The sequence below is a fragment of the Bos indicus x Bos taurus genome, chromosome 11, assembly GCF_003369695.1.
Source record: "Bos indicus x Bos taurus breed Angus x Brahman F1 hybrid chromosome 11, Bos_hybrid_MaternalHap_v2.0, whole genome shotgun sequence".
NCBI classification, from domain to species: Eukaryota; Metazoa; Chordata; class Mammalia; order Artiodactyla; family Bovidae; genus Bos; species Bos indicus x Bos taurus.
This window is the reverse complement of record NC_040086.1, coordinates 101,384,962-101,412,821: the sequence shown is the minus strand read 5'-3', so window position 1 is coordinate 101,412,821 and position 27,860 is coordinate 101,384,962. Positions and strand designations below refer to the sequence as shown.

General features: G+C 53.6%; 1 protein-coding gene across 13 annotated transcripts in view; it reads right to left on the bottom strand.

Moving 5' to 3' along the window:
• Nucleotides 1–27,860, bottom strand: part of NTNG2 (netrin G2) — a 73,658-nt gene that overhangs the window by 19,633 nt on the left and 26,165 nt on the right. For all 13 annotated transcript variants that reach the window (XR_003513528.1, XM_027556633.1, XM_027556636.1 and 10 more), the window contains one exon: nucleotides 23,859–24,502. Coding sequence is in view for 12 of the 13 variants with exons in the window: in XM_027556633.1 (XP_027412434.1) it covers nucleotides 23,859–24,502 (644 nt within the window). In the remaining variant the exon portion in view is untranslated. The remainder of the gene's footprint in view (nucleotides 1–23,858; nucleotides 24,503–27,860) is intronic.

The following is a 27,860-nucleotide window of genomic DNA, read 5'->3' as shown; positions in this document are numbered from 1 at the left end:
AAAGAGTCAGACGTGACTTGGCAACTAAACATTTCGTTGTCAGAGGCTATTTCAAGCCCTGGGAAATGTTCCTAATACAAATGAAAAAAACCAAAATTAGTGTTTGCTGTGTGCCAATGGGCATCTCATTTGGCCTCTGAATGGCTACCAGAGCTGGTATCACTGTCACCTTCCCTTTGAAGACGAGCAAACGGAGGCTCAGAGAGATTAAGTATCTGGCCCAGAGTCACAGGGCTGCCCAAAACTGACTGGGACTGGAACTCAGAGATATCCAGCTCTGGAGTCCAAGAGGTGAATGTGGGTTAGAATATGGATTGTAAAAAAGTAGGGCAGCAAATCGTGTGTATTATAGTGCTATGGACTGAACCATGTCACTCTCAAATTCATACGTTGAAACCCTGACACTCAATGCAGCTGTATTTGGAGACAGAGTCCTTGGACTTCCCTGGTGGCTCAGACGGTAAAAGCATCTGCCTACAGCGCAGGAGACCTGGGTTCAATCCCTGGGTTGGGAAGATCTCCTGGAGAAAGAAATGGCAACCCATTCCAGTATTCTTGCCTGGGAAATCCCATGGATGGAGGAGCCTAGTAGGCTACAGTCCATGGGGTCGCAAAGAGTCAGACATGACAGAGCAAGTCATGTCTGACAGAGTCCTTAGAGGGGGAATTAAAGTTAAATGAGGTCGGAAGGGTGGGGCCCTAATCGATAGGGTTAGTGCCCTTATAAGAGGAGCAATAGACCCCAGAGCTCTCTCTATCATGTGAGGACACAGTGATAAGTAGACCATCTGCAAGCCAGAAAGAGGGGTCTCACCAGAAACTGACCCTGCTGGCATCTTGATATTGGACTTCTAACCTCCAAAATTGTGAGAGAATAAATAAATGTTTGTAGTTAAAGCCCCACACTCTGTGGGACTCCATTATGGCAGTCCAAGCAGATTATTATCAGACTATGGGCTTCCCAGGTGGCACTAATGGTAAAGAATCCACCTGCCAATGCAGGAGACTAAGAGGTTTGGGTATGGTCCCTGGGTTGGGAAGATCCCCTGGAGGAGGGCATAGCAACCCACTCCAGTGTTCTTGCCTGGAGAACCCCATGGACAGAGCAGCCTGGTGGGCTATGGTCCACAGGGTCACAAAGAGTTGGACATGACTGAAGCGACTTAGCATGCACACACACACCAGACCACAGTCAGCTTCTGACTGTGTGTAAGCTCAAACCTGAAACACGAGGACAACACATCTCGGTACTCCTGCGGTTGTCGAGGGAGGGAGGGGACGGGATTGTAAATGATTTCTATTTCCTTCTTTGTCACTTTGCATGTTTTCTACATCCTCTACAGCAAGCAGAAAACAGATGAGATTTGAAAACCTGAAATCAGGCCAGGCTGGTTCCTGAGCTCACACAGGTATTTCCTCTCAGGAGGAGGAGCAGGTCTATCAGGGTCCTGTTTGGGAAGCCACTGCTCCATGTGATGCTCACGACTCTCAGTTCCCGGGGCCACAGATGTCCGCCGAATTCTCTGGACTAGAATTCTGACGCATCAGCTGGCGCTAAAGTCTATGCTGTTTTAACTTCATCTTCCTCGCCCCCTGGTCCTGTCAGGCTTTACTGCAGCACAAAGCTGAAATAAACGGAGCTTGAGAAAGTCTGTTCCCTGTCTCTCTGGAGCTCCAACCTACGATCACACGTGTACTGGGGCCTACTATATGCTAGCTTCCGGGAAAGGCACAAAGAGGGTTGGGCAGGCCCCAGCTGGCACCGGGGACCCTTCTTCCTGGAAACATTAGACCCAAAGATGGTCCACGGCAAAGAAAGATTCTGTGTTTGGCTTTTATTGGTCAACACATATGATGCTCTCCTAATGCTGTCCTACCCTGCTCCCTGATTGCCCCGTCCACCCAGGGCTTCCCGGGTGGCTCAGACAGTAAAGAAGCTGTTCTGCCTGCAACGTAAGGGACCTGGGTTTGATCCCTGGGTTGGGAAGTTCTCCAGTTGGAGGAAATGGCTACCTACTCCAGTATTCTTGCCCGGGAAATCCCACGGACAGAGGAGCCTGCAGGGCTACAGTCTATGGGGTCACAAAGAGCTGGACACGACTGAGCGACTAACACTTTCACTTTTTCACCCAGAGTCCTAGTGTGCATTAGCACATCAAAGGCTCTGACAAGTCCTTCAGGAAACAAACCTGCTGAGTTGTCTAACTGAAGTTTGCTGGCAAAACATATTTGACCTCGGAAGGTTTTCATTTTTTTCATCTGAATTCCTATTTAACATACCACAGAGCTAGCTGGAGAGGAATACCCCAGCCGTGTGGAAGCAGGAATGTACACCATGCCTCTGGCCTGAAGATCAGATATTTTTAGATATCAGCTACAGAAAGAAAAGACTGCCATCTTAACTTTGGGTGATCACACTGACCTTGGCTTGTTAAAAATTTGTTAAAGGGCAGCTGAATCTGAGAAGTGTATTGCAATTACAATAGATGAGAGTCACAGAATGTGAGAGCTGGACAGGCCTGGCAGCGGTGAGAGGTACAGGTGGAGAGAAGCCTGTCCAAGGTCATGCAGTTTAAAGCCCACTCCGGATCCAAATCCAGACATTTCTCCCTGACCCCAGCTCTGCCCCGCCCCACGCTGGTCATCCCCTCCCACCATCTTCATCTCCCAGAGGGTGTCTTGGCTTCTCTGCCTCCCTGGTTGAGTCCCGGAATGAGTATGGAGAGCAGTTCTGTGCTGGGCAGGGCTGCCAGGAGGAGCCCACACGGCGTGGGGGAAGGCCCACCAGGACTGGCACAGAAAGAGAACCCAGTCAATGGACCTGCTTCTCAGACTTCCTGACTTGTGCAGGGAGCTCGGGTGATGCTGCCTGTGTGTGTGTGTGTGTGTGTGTGCGTGCGCGCACATGTGTGTGGGGCTTCACCTTTCTGGCTCTCTCTCTGTGTCCCTCTGTGTCTCTCCAACTCTCTGTCTCTCGCTGTCTCTGTCCACCACGGTTCTGATCCTGCTTTCCTCTGGACCTCTGCACATGCTGTTCCCTCTGCTGGATGCGCTGCCAGGCTCTGCTCCTTTCTCCTAAAGCTAACACCTAATGAGAGTTTTAAGTTCAAGGCCCAATGCCACTTCTGCAGGCAGGCCTTTCATGATCCTGCCTGTATCAGCCCCTGCTACACTCTCCTTTGTCCCAATGTTCGTTGTGATCAGCGTCATCTCCCAAAGTGGACCACGCGAGATGGTTGGAGAGATGTGAGTATGAACTGCAGAACAGTTTAATAGTTTTTTTTTAGTTTTTATTACACAGCTCCCCTGATAGCTCAACTGGTAAAGAATCTGCCTGCAATGCAGGAGACCTGGATTCGATCCCTGGGTTGGGAAGATCCCCTGGAGAAAGGAAAGGCTATCCACTCCAGTATTCTGGCCTGGAGAAGTCCATGGATTATATAGTATTAGACTTATTTGCAGAGAAGGCAATGGCACCCCACTCCAGGGCTCTTGCCTGGAAAATCCCATGGATGGAGGAGCCTGGTAGGCTTCGGTCCCTGGGGTCTCTGCGAGTTGGACATGACTGAGTGGCTTTGCTTTCACTTTTCACTTTCATGCACTGGAGAAGGAAATGGCAACCCACTCCAGTGTTCTTGCCTGGAGGATCCCAGGGATGGGGGAGCCTGGTGGGCTGCCGTCTACGGGGTTGCACAGAGTCAGACACAACTGAAGTGACTTAGCAGCAGCAGCAGCAGCAGACTTCTTTGGGATTCTCCACTGATAGTTCAGTTGGTAAAGATCCACCTGCAATGCAGGAGACCCTGGTTCAATTCCTGGGTCGGGAAGATCCCCTGGAGAACAGATAGGCTGCCCATTCTGTTATTCTGGGGCTTACTTTGTGGCTCAGTTGGTAAAGAATCCACCTGCAATGTGGGAGACCTGGGTTCGATCCCTGGGTTGGTAAGATCCCCTGGAGAAGGAAAAGGCTACCCACTCCAGTGTTTTGGCCTGGAGAACTCCATGGTCTGTATAGTCAATGGGGTCACAAAGAGTTGGACACGACTGAGCAACTTTCACTTTGATTACACAGTAATTTTTTAAGGGACAAATTCACCAAACCTGGGAATCTCAGAAATATTATTGTCTAAGCGAGGCCAAAATTTAAAAGTGTATTCATTAAAAAAAATCAGTAAGTAAACAAATCATTTGACATATCCTTATGCTAAAGACTGGTACTAGAACTCAACCTCATGCCATCAACAAAACTTAGCTCAAAATTGATCAGAGACCTATATGCAAGAGCTAAAATTAGACAACTCTGAAAAAGAAACGGGTAAATCTTTGCAACGTTGGATTAAACGATGGTTTCTTACACATGACACCGAACGTACAAGCCACAGAAGAAAAAATAGAGACACTGGACTTCATCAAAATTACACACTTTTGTGTTTCAGGGGGAAGCCATGAGGAAAGTGAAAAAAGTGGAAACACACACAGTGGGAGAAAATTCTTGCATTCTTAACTGAATCCCTGTGAAAACCCGGAAGGCATCCTTCTTCCCATTCTACAGGTGAGGAAGTAAGACTGTGGTAGGTCAAGAGCCACAAGTCACCCCAGGCCTCTGGGTGGAAGAGGCTGGATCTGAACCCAGAACTGTTGGGTGCGGTACTCGGGCTTCATCACCACTCTACCCCCTGTGTCTCTCAGCACCCCCCTTACCTTGATTCCACCTGGATGATGAAGGCCGGGGGGAGGGCCGCTGGGCTGATCCTCCCAAGCCCATCACCAATTCTGAGGCCCAGCCTTGGCCAAGGAAACGCGGGAGAAAGAAACTCCCTTTCCTGCCTTCTGTCCCAACACCAGCCGCTGCCTGCATCTAGAGCGAGGCAGGTGGTCCAGACTCCCGGCTGCACCTCTGGCCCAGACATTTCTCCTGCATCCATGCGATCAATTTTCCCAAGGAACTGCTTTCTGAATCTGACCTTTGAGAACCATCAGTCTCACCAGAAAACCATCGCCTGTGCCACCTGACCCCGCTACACAGCAACTCTCGGCTCACCCGTCAGGAAGCATTATTTAATAATGAACAGAAGGGACAGTGCAAGGCCGGCCAGCCCACGGGACCTGCCCCTGGCCAGCAGTGCCCCCTCCACCCATTCAGGATCTGCTGCCGTCCCATCACAGAATGCCAGGGCTTTGACCTGTGGACCGCGGCAGGAGTAGGGGAGGGGCAGAGGTGCTGAGTCAGCAGCCAGAGCGCCAGGCCGATTCCCTGCTCAGGTTTTGCCCAGGCGACCTTGAGCAAGTCACTTCTCCCGGCCTCAGACCTTCCAGTTGCAAACGGACAGGCTGAGTTACATCTTAGCTTTTCAACTTTTCTAACATTCGGTTGTTCATGGGTGCCCAACATACTGTTGTTATCCAGCACACAGTGGGCTCTAATCAAGAGGGGCTGAATGACGGAGGAAGAAAGGACGGGAGCGGCAGATGCTGCACAGAAGCTCTCTGCGCAACACCGGGCACGGAAGGCCAGGCGGTGCCTCGGCCGGAGCGGTGTGGGGGCGGGCGGCCAGCCTCGGGGTCTTAGTCTCCTGGTAAAACTGGGGACCTGACAGCTCCCACAGGGCCGCACAGTGAGAGGACGAGGACGGGCTGGCGTGGGGGCAGTGCTCAGCACAGGGTCGGCACTTAGCCAGCCTTCCATACACGCCAGCTGCACTGCCCTTGTAATGACCCACAGGTGGTATCGGAGGGAATCTGCGGACTCCTAGGAACAAAGTCTGTCCTTATCTGACAGGCGCCCAGCCCCATGGGACAGCTCCCCTCATCCGAGCTGCCCTGCCAACACCCTACCCTAGAGCCCCTCTTGGCAGCCAGCACAAATGCCCCCATCAGTTGACTTTTTCTCTGGGTCCCTGGGGGCCCCCACCAGGGGAACACGCTCAGTGTCTTAGAGTCGCTTCCCTAAAGGGCCTCCTGTCACTACGGTTGCCAGATTTAGCAAATAAAAATATAGAATCCCTGGTTAAACTTGAATTTCAGGTAAACAGGAAATAATTTTCAAGTGTAAGCATGTCTCAGAGATACCATGGGTTCAGTTCCAGACCAATGAAGCAAATACAGCAATAAAGGGAGTCACATGACATTTTTGGTTTCTCAAAGAATATAAACGTGATGTGCAGGGACTTCCCTGGTGGTCCAGTGGTTGGGAGTCCACCTGCCAATGTGGGGGACATAGGTTTGCTCATAGGTCTGGGAAGATCCCACAAGCCGAGGGGCAGCTAAGCCTGAGAGCAGCAACCACTTGAAGACTGGGGGCTTAGAGAATAGCTTTCTGAAGGAACTGCTCTGCAACAAGAGAAGACCCCACATCACAACAAAGAGTAGTGCCCACTCACCACAACCAGATAAAGCCCGTGCACAGCAACGAAGACCCTGAGTGGCCAAAAAAGAGTTAATCGTTACACTATACTGTAGTCTGTTAAGTGTGCAACAGCATTATATCTACAAATATGTACAGGTTTTAATTAAAGAAATGCTACATTTTGAAAAATGCTAGCCCTCATCTGAGCCTTTGGTGAGTCATAGTAGTAAGATCACAGATCAATGATCACCAGAACAAATGTAATAATAATAAAAGTTTGAAATAGTGCAAGAATTACCAAATCGTGACTCAGAGACCTGAGGTGAGCAAGGAAGTGAAAGTCACTCAGTTGTGTCCTACTCTTTGCGACCCCATGGACTTCTCCAGGACAGAATATTGGAGTGGGTAGCCTTTCCCTTCTCCAGGGAATCTCTCCAACCCAGGGATCAAACCCAGGTCTCCCGCATTGCAGGCAAATGCTTTACCAGATGAACCACAAGCAAAGCCCAAGTATGCTGGAGTGGGTAGCCTAGCCCTTCTCCAGGGGATCTTCCTGACCCCAGGAATCGAACCAGGGTCTCCTGCATTGCAGGCGGATTCTTTACCAACTGAGCTACCAGGGAAGCCCTGAAAACGGTGTCAGAAAACCAGCACCGACTGACTTGCTTGGTGCAGAGCTGCCACGAACCTTCAATTTGTTAAAAGCACAGTATCTTCGAAGTTCAATAAAGCAAGAGCAATAAAACAGGCTCCGCCAGCGTGTCCCATGAAATAACTGGGACGCGCTCGCACTAAGCGCACTGTTAACACTTGGGGCTTCTCTCAAGTTCGGGTTTGGCCCGCAGCCTGCATTCATCTGGCAGCCCCACCTGCCACCCCTGCTCACCCTCACGGTGAACCACGGCTTCCGCCCGACCCCCGATCCCTTTCAAGGCCTGGCCTGGGATATCCCTGCCCACCCACCCACCACAAGCTGGTCCGGCTGCCTGCCCGCCCACCCTCCAGAGACGGGGGCACAGCTGCCTCCCCACCTAAGTCGCTAAGTCCTTTCTTGTTCTCCAGTTGATGAGTCCCTAACGAGCCCCAGGGGAGGGCCAGGAGGGACCGGAGGCGGGGTTGAGCCTCACCTCCTGGAGCAGGCCATCACACACAACCGAAGCTCTCAGGGAAATGGGCCCTGCTCTTGTCAGGAGGAGACTGACATGCGGACTTCACCCCATCCCGTCCACCCGCCAGGCCTGGCTGGGGGCCTGACAGCCGCTCAAAGCACGAAGCTCTCGTCAGGACGGCAGGGGCGCCAGCCCGTGCCAGGCACCAGCGCGCCCTGCCCCGCAGGGAGGGGCAGGCAGTGCCCGGGAGCTGCTGGCGGGAGCGCCATCTGGACACGGGCTTGGCACCGGGGCTCCACGAAAATCGTGAGCTGGGCCCTCCCCTTCTTAGGGTGAGAGAAGCCGGGGGTTTGGAGAGCCTCCCAGACAGGAGGGCGGAGGAATGTAGGTCAACTCCTGGCTGCCGGAAAGACCGGAATGAGTGATGTCATCGGTTTCTGGGGGAAAGAGGGGGAAGCAGTGAGTTTGGGTGAACAAGAGACCTGGGTGCTTGGAAGTGGGAGGGGAGGAGGGGGCAGGGCTGGCCCCCCTCAACCATCAACCCTGCACTCACGGGTATGCCCAGGTCGGGGGCGCACAGGAGAGCCCAGGACCCCGGGGGTTCTTGGTAACTGCTCCCCTCTGCCTGGCACCTCCCCCACTTCTTTTCCCCCTTGTCCAAACGTCATTACATATGCAGCCTTCTGGGGAAGGATGGGCGTATTTCTGACACCTTGAAGGCTAGAGTTGCTAGAAACAAACTTCTATTTAAAGCCAGCAGCAGTGTCTTCCTGTCTCTCTTGCCAGAGAGAGCATTTATCTCCGGGGAAAGACTGTTCTTTTGTTTGGGGAGAAAGACTGCAGTGGGCTGTTGGGTGTACAGGGGAGCAAACCCCACGCCTCCGCTGGCCTGGAGATGTTAGCAGGTGAGGGTGGACACGTGGGGGAGAAGGCTGACCCCGAGAAGGGCATGCCCCTCGTGGAAGGGCTCATGCATCTGGGGTTGGGGGCCTGGACCCCAAGGAGGAATGGGAGGCCATGGGAGGGGGCTGGGAGCTCGCGAGAGATGTGGTCCAGGGGCTGTCCCCCTCAGGAAGCTGGTGGCCAAGGCCAACGGCTGGATCTCGGGGTCATTGCTGGCTAATGGCCATTCTTTGAAGTGTCCCCTTTGTGCGTGACTATTCTCATTGACTCGCCCCAGGGGCCGAGTCCCCTTGTGATGGATCGCTGTGGCCTGGGGGTGTCAGACCTTTAGGGGGTTAAGAGAGAGACTGTGTTCTTGGCTGGTACACACCAGCAGGGAGAGACGCATGCGTCAAGGAAGCAAGCAATGGTCAGGAGAAATGCCTGGAGAGGACGGATCAAGAGGGGATGGGGGGAGCTTCCCTGTGGTCCAGTGGTTAAGCCTCCACACTTCCAATGCAGGGGGCGAGAGTCAGATCCCTAGTGGGAGAACCAAGACCCCACATACTGCACAGTGTGGCCAAGAAATAAAAATAAACTACGAAATTCCCTGACAGTCCAGTGGCTACGACTCCATGCTCTCACTCTTGAGGGCCTGGGTTCAATTCCCGGTCTGGGAACTAAGATCCCACAAGCCAAACAGTGTGACGGCCAAAATATAAAGTACAAGAGGTGACGAGTGATGAGGATAGTTGGGGATCCCTGTAAGGGATACTGGGCTCATAGAGAATTTGTGGAGTGGGGGCAGGACTAGGGTATTATCGGGAAGAGGGCTCCTAGATGCCGGAGAACTTGAGCCATCTGGGTCAAAAAAGTGCGAGTCAGGGCCTGAGACCCCAAGAAGAGGGGAGGCTGAGCGCCGAGCCGCAGGGTGCAGGTGTGCGAGACCTCAGCTGCCCGGCGTGACCCGGCGCTCTCAGGGCGATGAGGATAAATGCCGGCTGCTGGGTCTCCTGGAACGCAGTCGGGCCCGCAATCGAGTTCATTGGCCAAATCTGATTTGGGCTTCTGTGCGAAGTCCTCTTGTATTAAGTGCTTTAACGGACATCACCTCCTCCAGTCCACTGATAAATCCTATTACCCATTATAAGGCCAGAGGCAGCTCCTCGGCCAGCAGCAAGCGGATAGAAGGGTGCTGGGGGGACTCGGGCGTGTGGCTTGGGGGAGACACGGTGTGTGTGTGACCAGGCTGGTGGATTAAAGCAACGTCATCTCTTTGCCTGTGGGAGAGCCCAGCACCCTGGAGGGAAGGGCCAGACCTGGTGGGGGGGTGGGTGCTGGGGGGGTGGGAGAAACATGAGGTGCGCTGGGTGCGCTGGTGGAAGCAGGGGGGCTGGAGGGACGGGGTGGGTGTCCACAAGCCCATTGGTTCTGTTGCCCCACCTCCTGGCTCCCAGATTCCAAATGTGCCCCTCTCTGAAAGGATTACTGATGGTAAGGCCCATCTGTTTGTGTAAATAAGTTCACTCGTTCATCAATGAATTCCCCAAATACACAGCCCGGCAACCGGGTTCTCGGTGCTGGCCTTACAGTCTTACAGGTGAGGAACACAGACCCAGATCCTGTTCTCACAGAGCTCGGAGCTCGGGGTGGGGAAGGGGACGCAGCTGGGCGTAAGCGTGGCTGCAGCTGGGATAGCACAGTAGGACTGCTGCTCTTCTAGAAAGCCCGAGAAGCGGGCAGAGAGGAGGGCCACCCGGATCCCAGCCTCTGGGGGCCCCAGAGAGGTGCTCTCCGAGCCAAACCCTGAGGAATGAGAAGTTTGCCATGCAGCAGGGGTGCGGGTGTGCAGGCTGTGTCCCAGGAAGAAGGAACAGCTCAGAGGCAAGTCAGAGGGCCCCTGCTGTGGGCAGGGGGCTGACCTGCCAGAACACAGAGCCCAGCACACCCAGGGAGGTGGGAGGAAGGGTCTGTGGCCCATGGGGACGGAGTTTCTAAGGTCAACGGGGAACCCCTGAAGGGCACCGTTCCGGGAAGTGGCGTGACTGGGCTTGGGTTTGGAGAAAACCTCTGCGTGGAAGGGGGCGGGCCAGTCATCTCCCCAAGCAAGATCCTGATGGAGTGTGTGTCCCTCTCTGGGGGGCAGGGGTGGTGATGGGTCCACGTAGGACATGCTCAGGCTGACAGACCGGGGATTGGGCTGGGTAGGAATCCAGAGGTGGTTACACTGGTCAGAATGGCCATCGTCAAAAAGTCTCTAAGTAACAAATGCTGGAGAGGGTGTGGAGAAAAGGGAACCCTCCTGCACCGTTGGGGGGAATGTAAGTTGGTGTAGTCACTATGGAAAACAGTATGAAGGGTCCTTAAAAAACGAAAAATAGAGCTACCATATGAGCCAGCAATCCCACTCCTGGGCATATACCCAGATGAAACTGTAAGTCAAGAAGATCCACGCAGTGTTTACAGCAGCCGAGACATGGGGACAACCTAAACGTCCGTCGACAGAGGAATGGACCAAGGAGATGTGGTGGATGTTCACGACGGAGCACTGCTCAGAGAGAAGAGGAGCGAAGTTACGCCGCGCGCGGCACGAATGGGCCTAGAGATGACCGCACCACGCCAGAAAGGGAAAGGCAGATGCCAGACGAAACCACTTGTACGTGGAGTCTCGGATACGACACAAATGAACCTGCCTACGAAACCAAACCAGGCTCACAGGCGAGAGAACAGACTTGTTGCCGAAGGGGAGGGGCTTAGGGGAAGATGGAGTAGGAGTTCGGGATGAGCAGATGCAAGCTTTTATATATAGACTGGATAAACAACAAGCACCTACCGTGCAGCACAGGGGACCACATTCAGTATCCTGGGAGAAACTCTAAATAGCCCACGAGAAACCGTAATGAGAAAGAAGACGCTTAAAACGTGTATACAGACGTTTAACTGAACCGTGCTGCTGTACACTAGAAACCAGCCCAATGCTGTAAATCGACTATACTTCAATGAAAAAAAAAGGGGGGGAATCCAGAGGCAGGCATTTCCTCAGAGCGGAAGGAGGCAACTGCAAATGCGGGGAGAGGCCCCCCAGACTCCCCAAGGCTGGAGCAGGCCGGCCGAGGCTCCTTGATGACCCTGGGCTGCTGAGAAAGCCGCAGCTCCATCCTCCGGGTCGGCTTCTGTGAGCCGGGGTGCACGGCGGCGGTGGGGCGTGGGATGCATTTGTGACTGATGCTTGTGGAAGCAGCTTCCCGTGTGTAGGTGGGGCTGCACGCGTGTGCGGCCTGGAGGGGTACATACACGGGAGCACCAGTGAGTGTGAAGTGTGCTTGATGTGGGCGGTGTGCCGGCGAGCCTTCAAAATGCCCACCCCCTTCCCCCTGCCCATGCTCCCTCTGCTAAGGGGTAGGGAGGCGGCCAAGCCAGGGCAGCAGCGGAACAGGACCTCGCAATTAGCCTGGAATTGACCTGCCTCTTCCCCAGCTGGATTTCCCCTGCCCGGCCCACACCTCATTAGCCCCGGTTACAGCTACATAGATCCTGCGGATCACCAGGCTGGGGGCGGGGCACAGGAACCTGCCTGGTCCTCCACACTCCCTGAGATGCTGTTGGCACTAACACTCTTCCAAGGTCACTACCTCTAACATGAAAATAAGTTTCTCTTTCCTGCACACCCAATGACTCATGAAGCAGGTGGGGCAGAGAGCCGGCCAGGAGCACAGATCCAGGGATTCATCTTGGCTGCAGCAGGTCCTTCACGTGAGCGAGGTATCCGTAGAAAGGGGCTTTGGTTCCCCTGACCACGCACTGACTCCTCATGAGTGACAGGGGCGCCCATCTCCTGAGCACCTGCTGCATGTCGTTGGGTCTTGAGCTGAAGACCTGCGATTCTCAGACAGCTCTCAAAACGACAGGGTCCCATTTCACAGATGGGGAAACTGAGGCCCAGGGAAATTGAAGAGACTTGACCTGGGTCATAAACTAGCAAATGAAAGAGTCTGAATTCAAATGCAGGCTTCTCTTTGACACCCAGGTGGGCCGCCACTGACTCATTTCAGAGAGACCTCGGAGCCGGGAGGATGACTGCTCTTGGTTGCCATGAGGATACGGGATCCTTAGAAATGTAAGAAGGGGGGGAGGTTGCTGGCTTAACTATTGACTGTCAGCCTGCCCCTGTTTGCTTCTCCTTCCACACTGTGGCAGAGCCCCCTCCATCCTCCCAGGCCCTCCACCCCACCTGACTGATTTCTCCAGCACATTCCCCTGCGGGGGGGAGGTTGCTGGCTTAACTACTGACTGTCAGCCTGCCCCTGTTGGCTTCTCCTTCCACACTGTGGCAGAGCCCCCTCCATCCTCCCAGGCCCTCCACCCCACCTGACTGATTTCTTCAGCACATTCCCCTGCTGCCCCTCTCTGCCTTGTCAGCACCCCAGGGTGCTGTGGTCCCTCCTTCTCTTCAGGAAGAATCTTCTCCTTCCCCCAGACTCCCCATCAGCTCATGTCCTGTTTCCCTGCTCCCTCTCAGGATCAAATTTCTTGAAAGCCTTATCAGCAGTGCCTTTTTTATTTCCTACTCCTTACTCATTAAAAATGTTCTGCATTCACCCTGGAATCCAGTCAACCTGGCCTTCATCCCCGATTCCCCAAAACCTGCCCCTTCAAGGCCACCTTTGATATCCCTATTGCTAAGTCTACAGACCCACCTTCCTGTCCTCTGTCTGGACCCCATAGTGACACTGGACACTGATGCCCCTGCCCCCTTTACCCACTCCTCCTGCTGGGCTTTGGGGCACTGTCCTTCCAGATTTCCTCCCCCCATGGCTCCTCATTCTCCGTGTCCTGCCCTCACTGTCTAGCTTCCCAGGCTCCATCCCCAGTCAGCCCTCATCTTCCTCCTCTGTCTCGGAGCCTCACACACTCTGGTGGTGTCGGCTGTCATCGCAAAGCCCAGGACTCCTGGTGCCCAGTGCTGCCTGCCCTTCAGACTTGGCTGTCCAGAGGCTCTGATCTCAAGGGCATCTCACAGCAACAGGTGCAAACAGAACTCTGTCTTCCTTTTTGGGGACAGCCACTCAGGAAAACTGATCCCCAGTTTCTTAGAAAGTTAAACACATACTTATCATATGAACCCGCCATCCCACACCCAGGGATTCACTCAAGAGAAATGAAAGCTTGTGCTCACTCCCAATCCTTCACACGAGTGTTCAAGGCAGCTCTTTTCATAGTTGCCCCAAACTGGAAGCGACTGTAATTCCCTTTGACAGGTGGATGTCTTAGGGGACCGTTGACCAAAATTACCCTGCTTGCCTCCATAGGGGGCATCCCCCACCACCTGAGCCCTGGCGTCAGGTCAGCCCTCCCAGCCACCTTTCCTGTTCTTCCCTGTTTGCTACCTTCCCAGCAACCTGAGCCACCCATGGTGGTTTCGCTTGTTTATTTCTGGTTCTCTACAGGACTGTAAACCCTGTGGGGCTGTTAGATACGAAGCGCCTGGCTGTGTTGGACACATAATACATATTGCTATGGACTGAATTGTGTCCCCCAGAAAGACAGATTGAAGTGCTAACCTCTGGTGTTTGTGACTCTGACCTGATGTGGAAATAGGGTCTTTGCAGATGTGATCAAGATATAAACTAAGATAAGGCGATACTGGAATAGGATGAGCCCTTAGTCCAATCTGACTGCTGTCCTTCTAAGAAGAGAAGACACATGGAGAACACTCTGGAGACAGAAGAGCAGAGAGAAGGCGCCACACGAAGACAGAAAGGATGGAGTGGTCCATCTACAGGCAGGGGACGCCAAAGATGCTGGCTCCCCATCGCAGTTAGGGGCCAGACTCTCCCCAACAGGTTTCATGGAGAGCATGGCCCTGCCAACACCTTGATTTCAGACTTCAAGCTTCGAGAACTCCATGACAATACATTTCTATTGTTTTAAGTGCACCTGACGTGTGGTACTTGGGGATGGCAGCCCTAGGAAACTAACACAAGTGCCCACTAGAAACATTTGTTGGGGACTTCCCTGGTGGCTCAGTGGATAGGAATCCTACTGCTGATGCAGGGGACATGGGTTTGATCCCCGGTCCCGGAAGATCCCACATGTCTCAGGACAGCTAAGCCCGTACGCCACAACTGCTGAGCCCACGTGCTATGACTACTGAAGCCTGGGTACCTAGAGCCCGTGCTTCGCAACCAGCAGAGCCATCCCAGTGAGAAGCCTTCGGGGCATCAAAGACTAGCCCCCGCTCTCTGCAACTAGAGAAAGCTCGCTTGCAGCAACAAAGACCCAGAGCAACCAAAAATAAGTAAAGAAAGTTTAAAAAGGACCAGTGCTGGTCTGGCTTACTTTTGAAAAATATTTGTTGAGTGAAGTGCTACAATGGTGCTGAAACTCTCAGAAGGAAATCCTCCTCACTCAGCAGGAGAAAGGGGGGGTGCTGGTTCCCCCCAGGGCTGTTGGAAGGCTTTACTGTTAGTGACTCCATTCCTAACTCACCTGCAGGGCTCCCCACATGTTCTGAGACCCCAGGCAAACCCAGGACCCCCTTCCTGCCCCTCCCACGAGAGGTGGGGCCATACCGGGTAGATGGGCAGCCCAAAGGCACCAAATGCCCCCTGGGTCCGCCTCCCGGACTTGGCAGTGGAGCCCACCCCCGCAATCCTCCACACGGCTCTGCCTGTACCCCATTTCTCGGCAGTATTGCGCATGTCTTGTCTTTGGTGAGAGGCAATAGTTCAGGAGGCTGGGCAGATTTGGTTACAGGGTGTTAACTGCATCTCACCAAATCTCTGCCCCTAATGAGCTGGGAACATACATGCTGGGTTGAAAAAATAGAAAGTAAAACACGAAACTGACTCTCCAAACATGCTGGGATCATGGACCCCCTTGGAATTGGAATAAAAACTAGGGCCCTCCGCTGGGCCGACTGCACACCCACACAGCACTTAGTATGTACTTCTGGGAGACCGGGAGCCTTAAAGCTCACCCTCCTGAAAGTTCACAGGCCCCTGAAAGGACCTCTGGAGTGTGCGATCCTGGTGTTTACCGACGCAGTGGTGACCCAAGCACTTACTGCCTGTTACTGCCAGCCATGGCTCTGATCCTCTTCATAGTTTATCTTATTTAAACCCCATGGTATTATCTCCACTTTATGGCGGTGGAAAAGGAGCCACAGACAGGCTGAGAAACTTGCCTTGGGTCACCTCTGAGCCAGGAGTCGCGCCTGGACAGTCTGACATGGAAGTCATCCACCTACTTCTTCTTCTTGTATGTGTGTGTTAAAATACATATAACATGTCATGTGTTAGTTGCTAAGTCGTGTCTAACTCTTTGTGACCCCATGGAGCATAGCCTGCCAGGCTCCTCTGGCCATGGGATTTCCCAGGCAAGAATACTGGAGTGGGTTGCCATTTCCTCCTCCAGGGGATCTTCCCGACCCAGGGATAAAACCCACATCTCTTGCATCTTCTGCATTGGCAGGCAGATTCTTTACCACTGAGCCACCAGGCGAGTCCTTATACATAATCTAAGACTTACCGTTTTAAAGTGTATAGCTCAGTGACATTAAGTACATTCACATTATTGTGCAACTACCATCAATATCCTTTTCCAGAGAATTCCCTGCTGGTCCAGTGGTTAAGACTCCGAGTTTTCACCGCAGTGGCCCGGGTTCAATCCCTGCTTGGGGAATTAAGATCTTGCAAGCCACATGGCATAGCCAAAAATAAAATAAAATTAACAAACAAAGCAAAGGAATTACCTTAAAAAATACTTCTCTGGAATGCTTACAACATGTCAAAGAGAAACTCTGTACCCTCTAAATAATAACTCCATTCCCCTCTCCCCTACCCTGTAACCTCATTCCACTTTCCGTCTCTAAGAATTTGCTTTTTCCTGGTGCTTTACATATGGACTCAGAAAGTATTTGTCCTTCTGTGTCTGGTTTATTTCACTTGGAATAAAGTCCACAAGGTTCATCCATGTTGCAGCAGGTGTCAGAATATCCTTCCTTTTCAAGGCTTAATACTCTTCCTTAATATTAATCCAAGGCTTAATACTAATATAGACCACATTTTTGTTACTCCATCATCGAATGACGGACACTTGGGCTGTGTCCACCTTTTTCCCATGTGAATAACGCTGCTAGGAACACGGTTGCTCAGATATCTGTTCAAGTCTCTGCTTTCAACTCTTTGGGGTATACCCAGGAACGGAACTGCTGGATCATATGGGAATTCTGTTTAATTTTTTGAGGAATCAAAAAACCTGCTTTGCACAGTGGCTGTGCCATTTGACACTCCTATGACAGCACACAGGGATTTCAGTTTCTCCACATCCTCACCAACACTTGCTGTTTTCTGTGCTTCTGAAAACAGTCATCCTAACGGGGTACCTTCATCTATTTCTCAGTCTCCAGGGGGCTTCCCTGGTGGCTCAGTGGTGAAGAATCTGCCTGCCAGTGCAGGAGACACACAGGTTTGATCCCCGGTCCAGGAAGATCCCACATGCCCCAGAGCAACTTAGCCCATACGCCACAACTATTGAGCTTGTGCGCTAGCACCCCAGAGTCACACTTGCTGAGCCCACGTGCCGCAACTACTGAAGGCTTAGAGCCTGTGCTCTGCAACAAGAGAAGCCACTGCAATGAGAAGCCTGCACACGGAAACTAGAGAGCAGCCCCCACTCGCCACAACTAGAGAAAGCCCACATGTGGCCACAAAGACCCAGCAGAGCCAAAAAGAAAGAAAGAAAGAAAATGTTCCTTCTCAGCTTCCCAAGCCTCAGTTTCCTCATCTGTATGCTGGGGATGATGCCCCTCATGGGGCAGGATCAATGAGGAAACACACATAAAGGACTCAGAATACCACATGGCCCATCAGAACTGCTCAGCAACGACAGTTATCATTATGGAAGGAGGAAGCCCCGCTCCCAGCCTCGGTGGGGATCACAGAGCTACGAGGGTCAGCGCAGATAGAGTAGAACTACATGCTTCCCTTCCTGCTCGTGTTTCCTGTGGGTCAGCGGAGGAAGAGACTAGAATGTACAAAGAGTCAGTGGACCGCCTTCTGCTCTCTCTGGTCCCTCCCTCCCCTCTCTGCCCCCCACCCCACCAACGTGCACAAAGCCTTCTTCCCTCCTGCGGTTTCTATTCTCGTCCTAAGTTCCTTCCATCTCCAGTTACTGGGTGATCAATAGGGACAGGATGCTTATGGAAGAAGACACGAAGGCAAGAAAGGGGAAGGGGCCAAGGGAGGGGGAAAACCAGGCGGGTGCTGGCCAGCCCAGGGCCTCGGGTAAGAAGCCAGACCCCGGCGGCATCTGGGGAAGCTAGTGGATTCCAACACCCACCCAATTCTCAAATGGTAGCTATAGCTCCTGTTCCCTTAATCAGTGATGTATAGGTCAAGTGCGCAGGACCTTCATCTGATGCAAGGAAACTCGTTCCACCATCTCCCACCAACACCACCCTGCTTGACTTGAAAACCTCCAGGAATGGGGAACTCACTCTTCTTTTTCTGTCCCTGGTTGACTAAGGCCCAGCTGGATGGCTTCCCTGGAGCCTTCAGGAGCTTTCTGGGTGGAAGCCTCAGACCCAGGGCAGGGCCTGGGGGTGAGACTAGGGCAGTGAACACCTCCCTTTGCCTCTGCCCCAGACCCAGAGTCAGCAGGATCGGGGAGGCTGTTTAGCCAGAGTTTGCCTGATTTCGGACCCCAGGGTCCCCGGCCTGCCGGGCTGTGGGATACTACAAGTGCAGCGGCTATGCTGCCAGGACAGTGAGAAGACAGGGACGTCCCAGAGCAGAGGGGACACACTGACACACTCGGGAGCTGCCCAGGCTGCAGGTGTGGCTTGTTTCCCTGCACAGGATTTTCAAAGAATTGTGAAGTAGGCGGCCGTATTTCAAAAAGCAAGAGATTTCATATATCTGGATCTATGCATGCGTGTTCAGTCATGTCCAACTCTTTGCAACCCCACCAAGCTCCTTTGTCCATGGGATTTTCCTGGCAAGAATACTGGAGTGGGTTGCCATTTCCTCCTCCAGGGAACCTTCCTAACCCAGGGATCAAACCTGCATCTCCTGTTGTCTCCTGCATTGCAGGCAGATGCTTTACCCCCCCTCCCCGCCCCCCCCCCTCTCTCTCTATATATATATATCTGCGATGTGCCTTCTTTCACAACATCAGAGTATCTGGCAACAACTGGTCTCTCCTCCTCTCTCCAGCCACCTAGCCAGAGGAATGAGACACCAGGGTAAGCTCTTCAAATACATCATTTCATTCAAGCCTAACCCCTAGCTGGTGAGGTCCTTACTATATCTCCATTTTGCAGATGGGAAAACTGAGGCTCAGACAAATTTAGGTGATCCAGCTAATCAGTGATGCAGAAGAGATTCAAACCCTGGTTGGTCTAATGATGCTTCGACCTCGGGGGGGTCCACATCTCCAACTCCTGGGAGTAACTTTGTAATGATAAAGCCTCTGGGTGTTGCCTCCAAACTTACGGGATCCAGAGCTCTCAGCAGTGGGGTTGGGTGTGCCTGCCTGTCTGAAGCTGGTTGCCTGCAGGGCCGGCTGCCCTTGACCACTGTGTTGAGAGAGGAGCAGGCCTTTGTCTCTGCTCCAAGCACCACCTCATTCCTGCTCAAATCCAGATGCTGCCCCAGACGCACTCACTTAAATAAAGCCAGCCACCCTCCCCGTCCGCACCTGAGGTTCCCAGTGTGTAGAAGGGGAAGATCGCACGTGCCTCTCTCCCAGACCTCCAGGAATGGGAGCAGGCGGGATTCCCTCCCCCACTCTCTTTATCTCAGACCCAGAGTGGGCGAGACCTCCAAGGCTGTTTGGCCTGGTCCTGCAGGGAGGGGAGGCGGGTGGCAGACAGCGGTCCCCAGGTGCTATTTGCTTCCTCCCAGCCCTGCCCTGGGGGCCGTGGTTCGTGCTCCCCTTTCCTCCCACCATCTGATTTGTACCAGTTCCTCATCCCCAGGGGCCCAGGCTTCTCCCTCTGCCGCCCTCTCCCCAGCTCAGAGCCAGGTGCCTCTGCAGGCCCGCTCCTGCCTCCCCCTCCCATCCAGGTCCCCCTTGAAGCTGGAAATAGCTGACTTGAGTGACAGGGCTAGAAGCAATCACAGCACCAAAAGACCTTTGGATTCCACAGAGATAGACTTGAGCTTGCCTGGGCACTCTTGGATTGGATCTTGACTGTTTGGAATTCAGTTTAGCTGTGAGATCTACCTATGCCCGCTGACCTCGGCCTCCTTATCTAAAAACACAAAGTGGAGGGGAGTGCTGTCCCTGTGGGTAAGGGTCTATGGGGGTGGAGATCAGGTCCGGCTTGCTCAGAGCTCCAGCTTGTGTGGTCTTAGGGATTTACTAATCATGGGGGAATCAAATGACTATAGATTAACTAAGATACATGTGAGTCCTTAGCTCACTGCTCAACAGGAAAGGAGCCCATCACAAATAATAAATCTCAGCTATATCATTAGCACGCTATAGGGGGAGGCGCCATGGACTCTGGGTGATAAAATTCTGAGCAAATCCCAGAACAGGTTCAGTCTGAAATCCCAGCACCCGAGAGCCCTGGGTCCCCAGGTGCCTACTCAGGAACACCAGGGGCATCGTCTGGGCAGGCCATGGCCACCTCTGCCACCCCATCCTGCCTCTCTGGCTCCCTGGCACAGCTGGGCTTTCCCACCTGGAATTTGAAAAGCAGCAGCAGAGGAAGTCACGGCCCTTTGCTGACCCATCTAACCAGACCTAATTAATCGATAAGCCAAGTTGCCGCTTTCCTGCCAACCAGCCACCTGAAGAGTACTTACTTTATCTGTGAATCGATTGCGTGCTTTCGCCACCACTATGGCTAATCCCCACTGTCCACAGAGGCTGGGTGCCAACGGGAGCTGGGAGCTGCTGGGCAGGGACCGCCCTGCCACCTTGCCAGGGTGGCATGGGCTCCAGGCATCCTCATGTTACATCCTCATGTTACAGATGGGAAACTGAGGCCCAGACAGGGGTGCAGGGGACGGAGCTGGAACCTAGCTCAGCTGCCCGCCTGCCCCTCCCCGGCCTTGGTCACCCAGTACCAGCACAGCCCTCTGGATTTGAATGAGGCTGAAAAGCTGAGATTCTTTTCTGCCCCTTTTGTCCCTTCCCACATATGATTTGCCCCACTTCAGCATCACAGAGTCCTTCCTAAGAGAAAAATGACCTTCACCCGCCTTGAGGTAGGAGGGGTATGGCCGGTCCTGGCTGTCAGCATCCAGCCCAGATCCTGTCACCAGCCCAGACCTCAGGACCCAGCCTGAGCCGCCTGATAAAGTGGAAGGCAGGCCCTTGAGCAGAGATTCCTGAAGGTGAGGAACCCTCTGCAGCAGTCCGAGGAGGACAGAAAAAAGGCCACATCCCCCAGAAAGGGTGGGGATCTGGTTCTCACCCCCAAACTGCTAAGCTGTTGAGCTGGCAGTTGGGAGGGTCTTAAGCAAACCAGACCATCATATTCCCAGGGCTGGCAGAAGTCACTGTGCTGACCACGGCCCAAAGCCTGGACATAGATTCAAGAAGCGGGAGCAAGAACTTGATCTTTGACCCCCAGCTTCCACAATAACCACCATATATCAGACGGTTTCCAGAACATTCCTGGTTTAAAACAGCCTGCCCCAAGCGAGGGCGGGTTAGGAATCACGGGTGTCTGAACCACAGGCCCCTGCATGTGCACCTGCTCACTGCCACCTGCCAGCCTTGAACTTGACCCTACCTCAGAGAATCGCCTGCCTTTGCCTTGGCCCACCTGGAATCCACACCGAGAGTCAAAGTGAAATAAAATGCAAACACAAGCTGAAAGCCAAAGCCCCACACCGCTCCTGCCCACCCCCGCTCTGCAGGCATGACCACAGTGAGGGGTTAGTACACAGGCTTCCAGCCTTCCCCTACATCCACAGTACTCCTGGGCTGGAACAGAGCTCTTTCCATCAATGTCAACCTCTGTCCAATGTTAAAGTCAACAGAGAAATTATGTGTGTGGCTATATCATATATTTCACAAAACTGAGATTATACTATACATACCATGCAGCAAACGATTTTTTGCACTCATCAGTAACTGTGTACAAGGGCAGTCCGTGGAGCCTGCTGTGGAGAGATGCCCTGGTACATTGTCCCAGCTGGACTCTGGTGCAACCCCGCCCAAACTGGCCAACGATGTGCCCTGGCCCTAATTCTGCTCCAACACCCCTGGGTCTCAACTCGGTCCTTCCTCAGCCTGCCCCAGCTCTCTGACACCATTATTTTGACCACTATTTATTGTATTCAATAAGTACTTTCTCAGCATGCGTAACATGGTAAACACGTAGTTTAAATTGTTGATGTGCAGTGGCTAAGTTGTATCTGACTCTTTGTGACCCCACGGGCTGCAGGACACCAGGCTTCCCTGTCCTTCGCTACTTCCTGGAGTTTGCTCAGACTCATCTCCACTGAGTCGGTGATGCCATCCAACCATCTCATCCTCTGTTGCCCGCTTCTCTTGCCCTCAGTCTTTCCCAGCATCAGGGTCTTTTCCAATGAGTCGGCTTACGATGTAATAAACACAGGTGCAAAGTATTTCTAAGGGTTTCATCAACATGAACACATTTAACTCATTGCAGCCCAAGGAGAGAAGCCTGCTTGTTATCATTCCTGTTCTACAAATGGGGAAACTGAGGTACAGAGCAGTCCTCCTGCAGAGGCTCACAGCCAGTCTATGGCAGATTCAGGCCATCAGCTAAAGCATGCCTACTCCCAACCATCACACCAACGGTTCTCAAACATAAGTATGTTTCAGAATTCTCCAGAAAGGCTTGTTCAAACACAGATTCCCGGGCCCCTGCCCTGGAGGTTACGATACAGCAGGTCTGGCATGGGACCTGAGAATCTGCATCTCCAGCAAGTTTCCAGGTGATGCTGACACTGCTGGTCCAGGAACCACACTCAGGGAGCTCTTGTGTTATGCACCGCTGCCCTTTACAACTGACCCCTTGGTTATGAGCCATAGGGCCTCCCAAAGCCTGGCTCTTGAGTGCAGGGTGTTCTATCCCCGCTGTGGGATAAAGGCCTTGTTCATACTGACAAGCACATGATCTGTCGAACAAACAAGCACATGATCTGTCGAATAAACAAAGTACCTCAGTGTGGAACTGTTTTATCAACTGCAATCTAAACAGTTCCTGGGAATCAAAGGCTGCTTGTACCTCCTATGATGGTCTTTTGCCTCCCCCCAAAAGGGTCCTCAAAACATCTCCTTCTCCAAAGCTGTGAGCAAAGGAATAACTCAGCAGGTATGGACAGCTGTCCACACCTACATGTTCTAAGGAAAAGTGTGGCCCTTGACTAGCTCCTGGGAGGTAACTTTGAGCCTTGGAATGGTCTGCCCAGTAAGAGTGTCTTGGTTTACTCGGAGCCGGGGGCCACTCCACATAGTTCACAATAAAGATGTGATTTATGGTGGGGACCTTGGGCCATGTTGTATCAACATGACCTGTGGGTCAAGGAATTAGGGGCTGTGATCAATCATATGGCCAGTCAGCCATGCCTATGCAATCAATTCCCAATAAAAACCTGGAAATCCAGGCTCGGGCAAGCTCCCCTAGCTGGGTTACTCCCTATGTGTTGTCACGCTTTGTTGCTGGGAGAATCAAGCACTGTCTGCACAGCTGCCCTGGGACAGGATGGCCGGAAGCTTGCAGTGTTGTCTCTCAGATCCTGCCCTGTGCCCCCTTCTCCACTGCCGATTTTTATCTATGTCCTTTAATTGTAACAAACAGCAGTTGGGAATATAACAGCTTTGCCAAGTTCAGTGAGTTCTTCTAGCAAATCACAGAGCCTGAAGGTGATCTCATGGTCCCCCCAGACACAGTGAAGTGCCCCTCACTGAGTTGGTGGACGGTTACACCGTACCTCCCGAGCACCAGGCTTCACCCCGAGTCCCACCAGCTGGGCCCAGCTCTGCCCGTTCTCTCCCGACTTCCCAGTCCTGTGGCCAGAGGTAGCATGGGCTATATGGAGGGCATTTAGCTTCCACCATTCATCTCCCTCTATGGAAAAATACACGCAGCCCCTTTGATGTAACACCAGGTAAACATTCCAGGTGCCAAGTAATGTCCCAGGTACCAGGAAACATTCCAGGAAACAGGTAACACCCCAGAAACCAGGTAACATCCTGGGCATAAGATAACATCCCAGGAATCAAGTAATATCCTGGGTACCAGGTAATGTCTTAGGAAACAGGTAATATCCTGGGTACTAGGTAACATCCTAGGTGTCAGATAACATCCCAGAAACCAGGTAACATCTTGGGCATAAGATAATGTCCCAGGAACCAGGTAATATCTTAGGAACAAGATAATGTTCCGGGAAGCAGGTAACATCCTGGGAATCAGGTAATGTCTCAGGAACCAGACAACATCCCAGAAACCAGGTAACATCCTAGGTATCACGTAACATTCCAGGTTATGAGGTAATATCCCAGGAACCAGGTCGCCCCCGGGGCCTTACCTGCCGGTGACCTCGATGTTGGAGATGGCGTAGAAGTACTTGTAGAGGTTCTCCCGCTGCACGTAGGTGCCGCCCAGCGCCGGCCGCAGCAGCCTCATGCGCAGGTCGGTGAGGGTGAAGAACTCCTTGAGGCCCTTGGCGCTCTCCAGCCGCGTGTACAGGTTGTCCATGTTGCGCAGGTCGGGGCCGGCGAAGATGGCGAAGCGGTCCCGCACCTCGAAGCGCACGTGCTTCTCCTTCTTGGAGCCGGCCCAGCGCGAGTACTCCTCGGTGCACAGCACGCGGTGCGCGCCCGACGCCGACAGGTCGCGCGCCCGCCGCGCGGGCATGCCGAAGGCCTCCATGCAGTCCTCCGCGTAGAACTGGTAGGGCTGCCACGTCCGCCCGTTGTCCAGCGACTTCTCCAGGACCATGACGGTGGGCCGGCCGTACTCGAAGGTGACAACCACGTCGTCCGTCAGCTCCACGCTCTTGTTCCACGAGAGGGTGATGTTGGCCTCCAGCGGGCTGGGGTAGCGGCTCCACGTGACGCTCTGCCAGTAGGTGGCCAGGCCCTCGTCCTCCCTGTCGAACATGAGCCGTGGCGGGTGGGCCAGGTCTGGGTTGGAGGCGTCACACTCGTTGCTGCACAGGTAGGGGTTCTCCTGCAAGTTGGGGTTGGGAGGGAAGACCAGAGTGGGCGCTGGCTCCTCTGGGTGGGTGGGGACTGGGAGCCCTGGCCCAGCCCGGCCCCTGCCCCGGTGCCCAGAGGTCTCAGAGCCTGTGCTCCAGGGTCTGGGCACCAGGAAGCCTCTCTTTTCCGAAATCCCTAAAACACACGCAGCTCTAGGGCTTTCCCAGAAAACACATCTGTTCCTACTCTAAGCACAGACAAGCAAGAAAGGCGGGAGCTAGTCACTGCTCCAGGACTGTCTGTGGCTCCCCACGGCCTGGAGGATAAAGCCCTCTCTTTCCTGCAATGCCCTGACCTCCTCCCTCCATACCCTGGGCCGCCATTCCTGGCCTCCGACCTGAGCACTCCTATCCTCCAAGCCTCCCGTGTCTCTGCCTCTGAGCCTTTGCAGATGGTGTTCCCTGTCCTCCACGTGCCCTTCCACCCTCTGTTTGCCTCCAAATTCCTGCTCACACTCTCAACTCTTGAATTGCCTCCTACACAGAGACGCCTTCCCGACCCTTCGAACAACACAATCAGTAGCCACAGGGGGGCAGTGGAAGAAGTCAGAGTCTCCGGGAGCCGGGCACAGTGTCTCATCTCTCTCCTGTTTAGTGTCTCACCTCCGAGGCGCATGGTGTGGGAGTGTTAGCTCCGTGCCCCAGACGGAGCCACCCGGGCTCGGGAAGGTGGTAGCCCTGGCCCCAAGACCCTGCGAGGAGGAACAGGGGTCTGTCTGTCACAGGAGCTGTCCCCAGAGCATCCCTGTCCCCTTCACCCACAGCCTGGGCACGCCAGGTGTTGACCGGGCCCTCTCAAGGAGGTGCATCTGGCAGCAGGTCCTTTCCGGGTCCCTGGCACATGCCTGGTGGGCCCAGTAGGGAGGACACTGGCTGGGAAAGGCGGGGCACAGCTCCTGCATGCTTCCTCTCCTCCCCACCCCCCCACTTCCGAAAGCTGGCAGCCCACTCCCAGGCCCAGCTGCCTCCAGCTGGGGCTCCCCTCCTCGGTAGTTCGGACCCACCCTCCCAGGTCTGGTCCACCATGTGAACTCACCCGGAGGCCTGAAAATCTAACACAGTGGTTGCCCGGGGTGGGAGAGATGAATGGGGAAGCCCAGGGGATTTTTAGGGCAGCGAAACCCTCTAGTACAATCCTGTCATGGTGGAGAAATGATCCGCCTGTCCAAACCCGCAGAATGTACACCACCAAGAGTGGGCCTTACTGTCGGTGTGGACTTGGGTTAATCACAACACGTCTGGTTAACAAAGGCGCCACGCCAACGTGAGCTGTTAATAATGGGGGACTTGTGTGGGGAAACGGGTCTTCGGAGCTCTCTGGACTGCCTGCTCCATTTCAGTAAACCTCAGACTGTTCTAAAAAGTAAAGTCTATTCATTAAAAGGAAAAACTGTCACTAAGAACTCCACGCGCCCCAGACCAATTGCAGCCTCTTTTGATGAATATTTCAGGTCCCTGGTTTGCTCAGAAACAAAGCGGCTTGAATCTGAGTTAAAGCCTCACACTCTAAAATGAGGCATTCGGCTCCCGGGGGTGTGGGCGCCTCGTCTCCTGAGGGGCTGAGCCTGCATCACTGCGGCGACCTCAGGCCATCAGCTTTGAAGCCGTTAGTGGAGGGCCAGATCCCAGTCCCCGCCGGGATCCTCGGTGGGCAGGCTGGCCCTGGGGTTTGCTGAGGCAGGCTCCACCAAAATAGCTCTGTCCTGGTCTCCTGGGGTGCCCTGTCCACTCCACCCGGTCAGTCCAGGAGTTTTATACCTGTAGCCACTTTCCCTCTTCTGGGGTTTTAGAGAATCATCCCCGATGTCCCTTCTCCAGGAAGCCCGCCTTGTCTGATTCATCTTTGAACTTAGTTCCCTCATTGCGGGGTTGTTAGTGTGTTTATCTGGGCCAGTGTGGTGAAGCGTCCGTATGGGGCCTGGACCTCAGTAAACACTCACCAGTGTGAAGTGAAAGTCGCTAGTCATATCCGGCTCTTTGCGACCTCATGGACTATACAGTCCATGGAATTCTCCAGGCCAGAACACTGGAGTGGGTGGCCTTTCCCTTCTCCAGGGGATCTTCCCAACCCAGGGATCAAACCCAGGTCTCCCACATTGCAGGCGGATTCTTTACCAGCTGAGCCACAAGGGAAGCCCAAGGGATAGTTATTATTGTCACCCTATTAATTAGTTATTAATAGAAGATAATTAGATTAATAGTAATAGATCTCATAGTGAATGTTGAGAGTATTCCTGTCGACCTCCAGCTGCTGTCAATCAACCACACCTCACTGCTCCCCTTCTCCACCCCCTGCCTCCCCTCCCTCCCCTCCCCTCCTCCCGGGGTCCCCACTGAAGACTGCTCCAGCCTGTCTGTCATCAGGAAGATGGACATGGCTGGCTCTGCCAAGGGACGGGGGCTCCAACCTGGCTGCGGGCACTAAGCTGCCCCAACCTGCCGGGCCCGCCGGCCCCCTGCCCCCTGGCCCCGGGAAGCAGATGGTCAGAAACCAATGCATCAGCCTGTGTATTTACCAGCCCCGCGCCTGCTGCGGAGCGGGCTTAATCAAGAGCGAGTACAATAAATAAATCCCAAGCCATCGCTAGCACAATTCCCTCTCCTGTCTCCCTTCTTTCTCCCACTGCCCTCCCACCCCAAGGTCTCGGAATTCCATTTAACCATTTAGGGAACGGGGGTGCCTCCTGCTGAAGGCGGCTTCGTGGCCCATGGTCTTTCCTAAGCTCACGCTCTCCTTTTCCTCCTGTTCTGCACCAGGGAGGATTCTGAGGAGCAAGCCTGGGAGGCAAGCCCAAGCCCCCGACCCTGAGCATTGCGGCGTCTGATGGCTGACGGCTCTGTGTGTGAGGGAGGGGCCGGCTGGAGGGCTAGCTCTTGCCAGCCTCCTAAGTCTGCACATTTCCACTCAGCTCTATGAGATCAGATTAACTAATGATGAAACAAACCATCAAGATAAACTGGCCTAATACCAGGGAGAAAGAGCCAGCGATGTTTGGGGCACACCCTTAACTTTTCAGGGTAACACTGGAGCCATCCTTTGAAATTATCAAATGTAGTAGTCATTGTTTCTTTAGACATCTCATGAGTATCTCCACGTACACACACACACACACAAATCTTACCCCTGACTGAAGGCCTTGGGATTTGTTATAGAAAAGTGTAACACACCACATTTTCTACTCAGGGGACTCATGGAGCCCCATCTCCCCCGTTAGGAACCCCTGTTCTGGGGTCAGACAGTTGGTTTTAGGGTCTGAAAGCCTTGGGCTCAGTCTCAGCTCAATCCTTTGAGACTCATCCCATATCATGTGAGATAATCTGTATGCAATG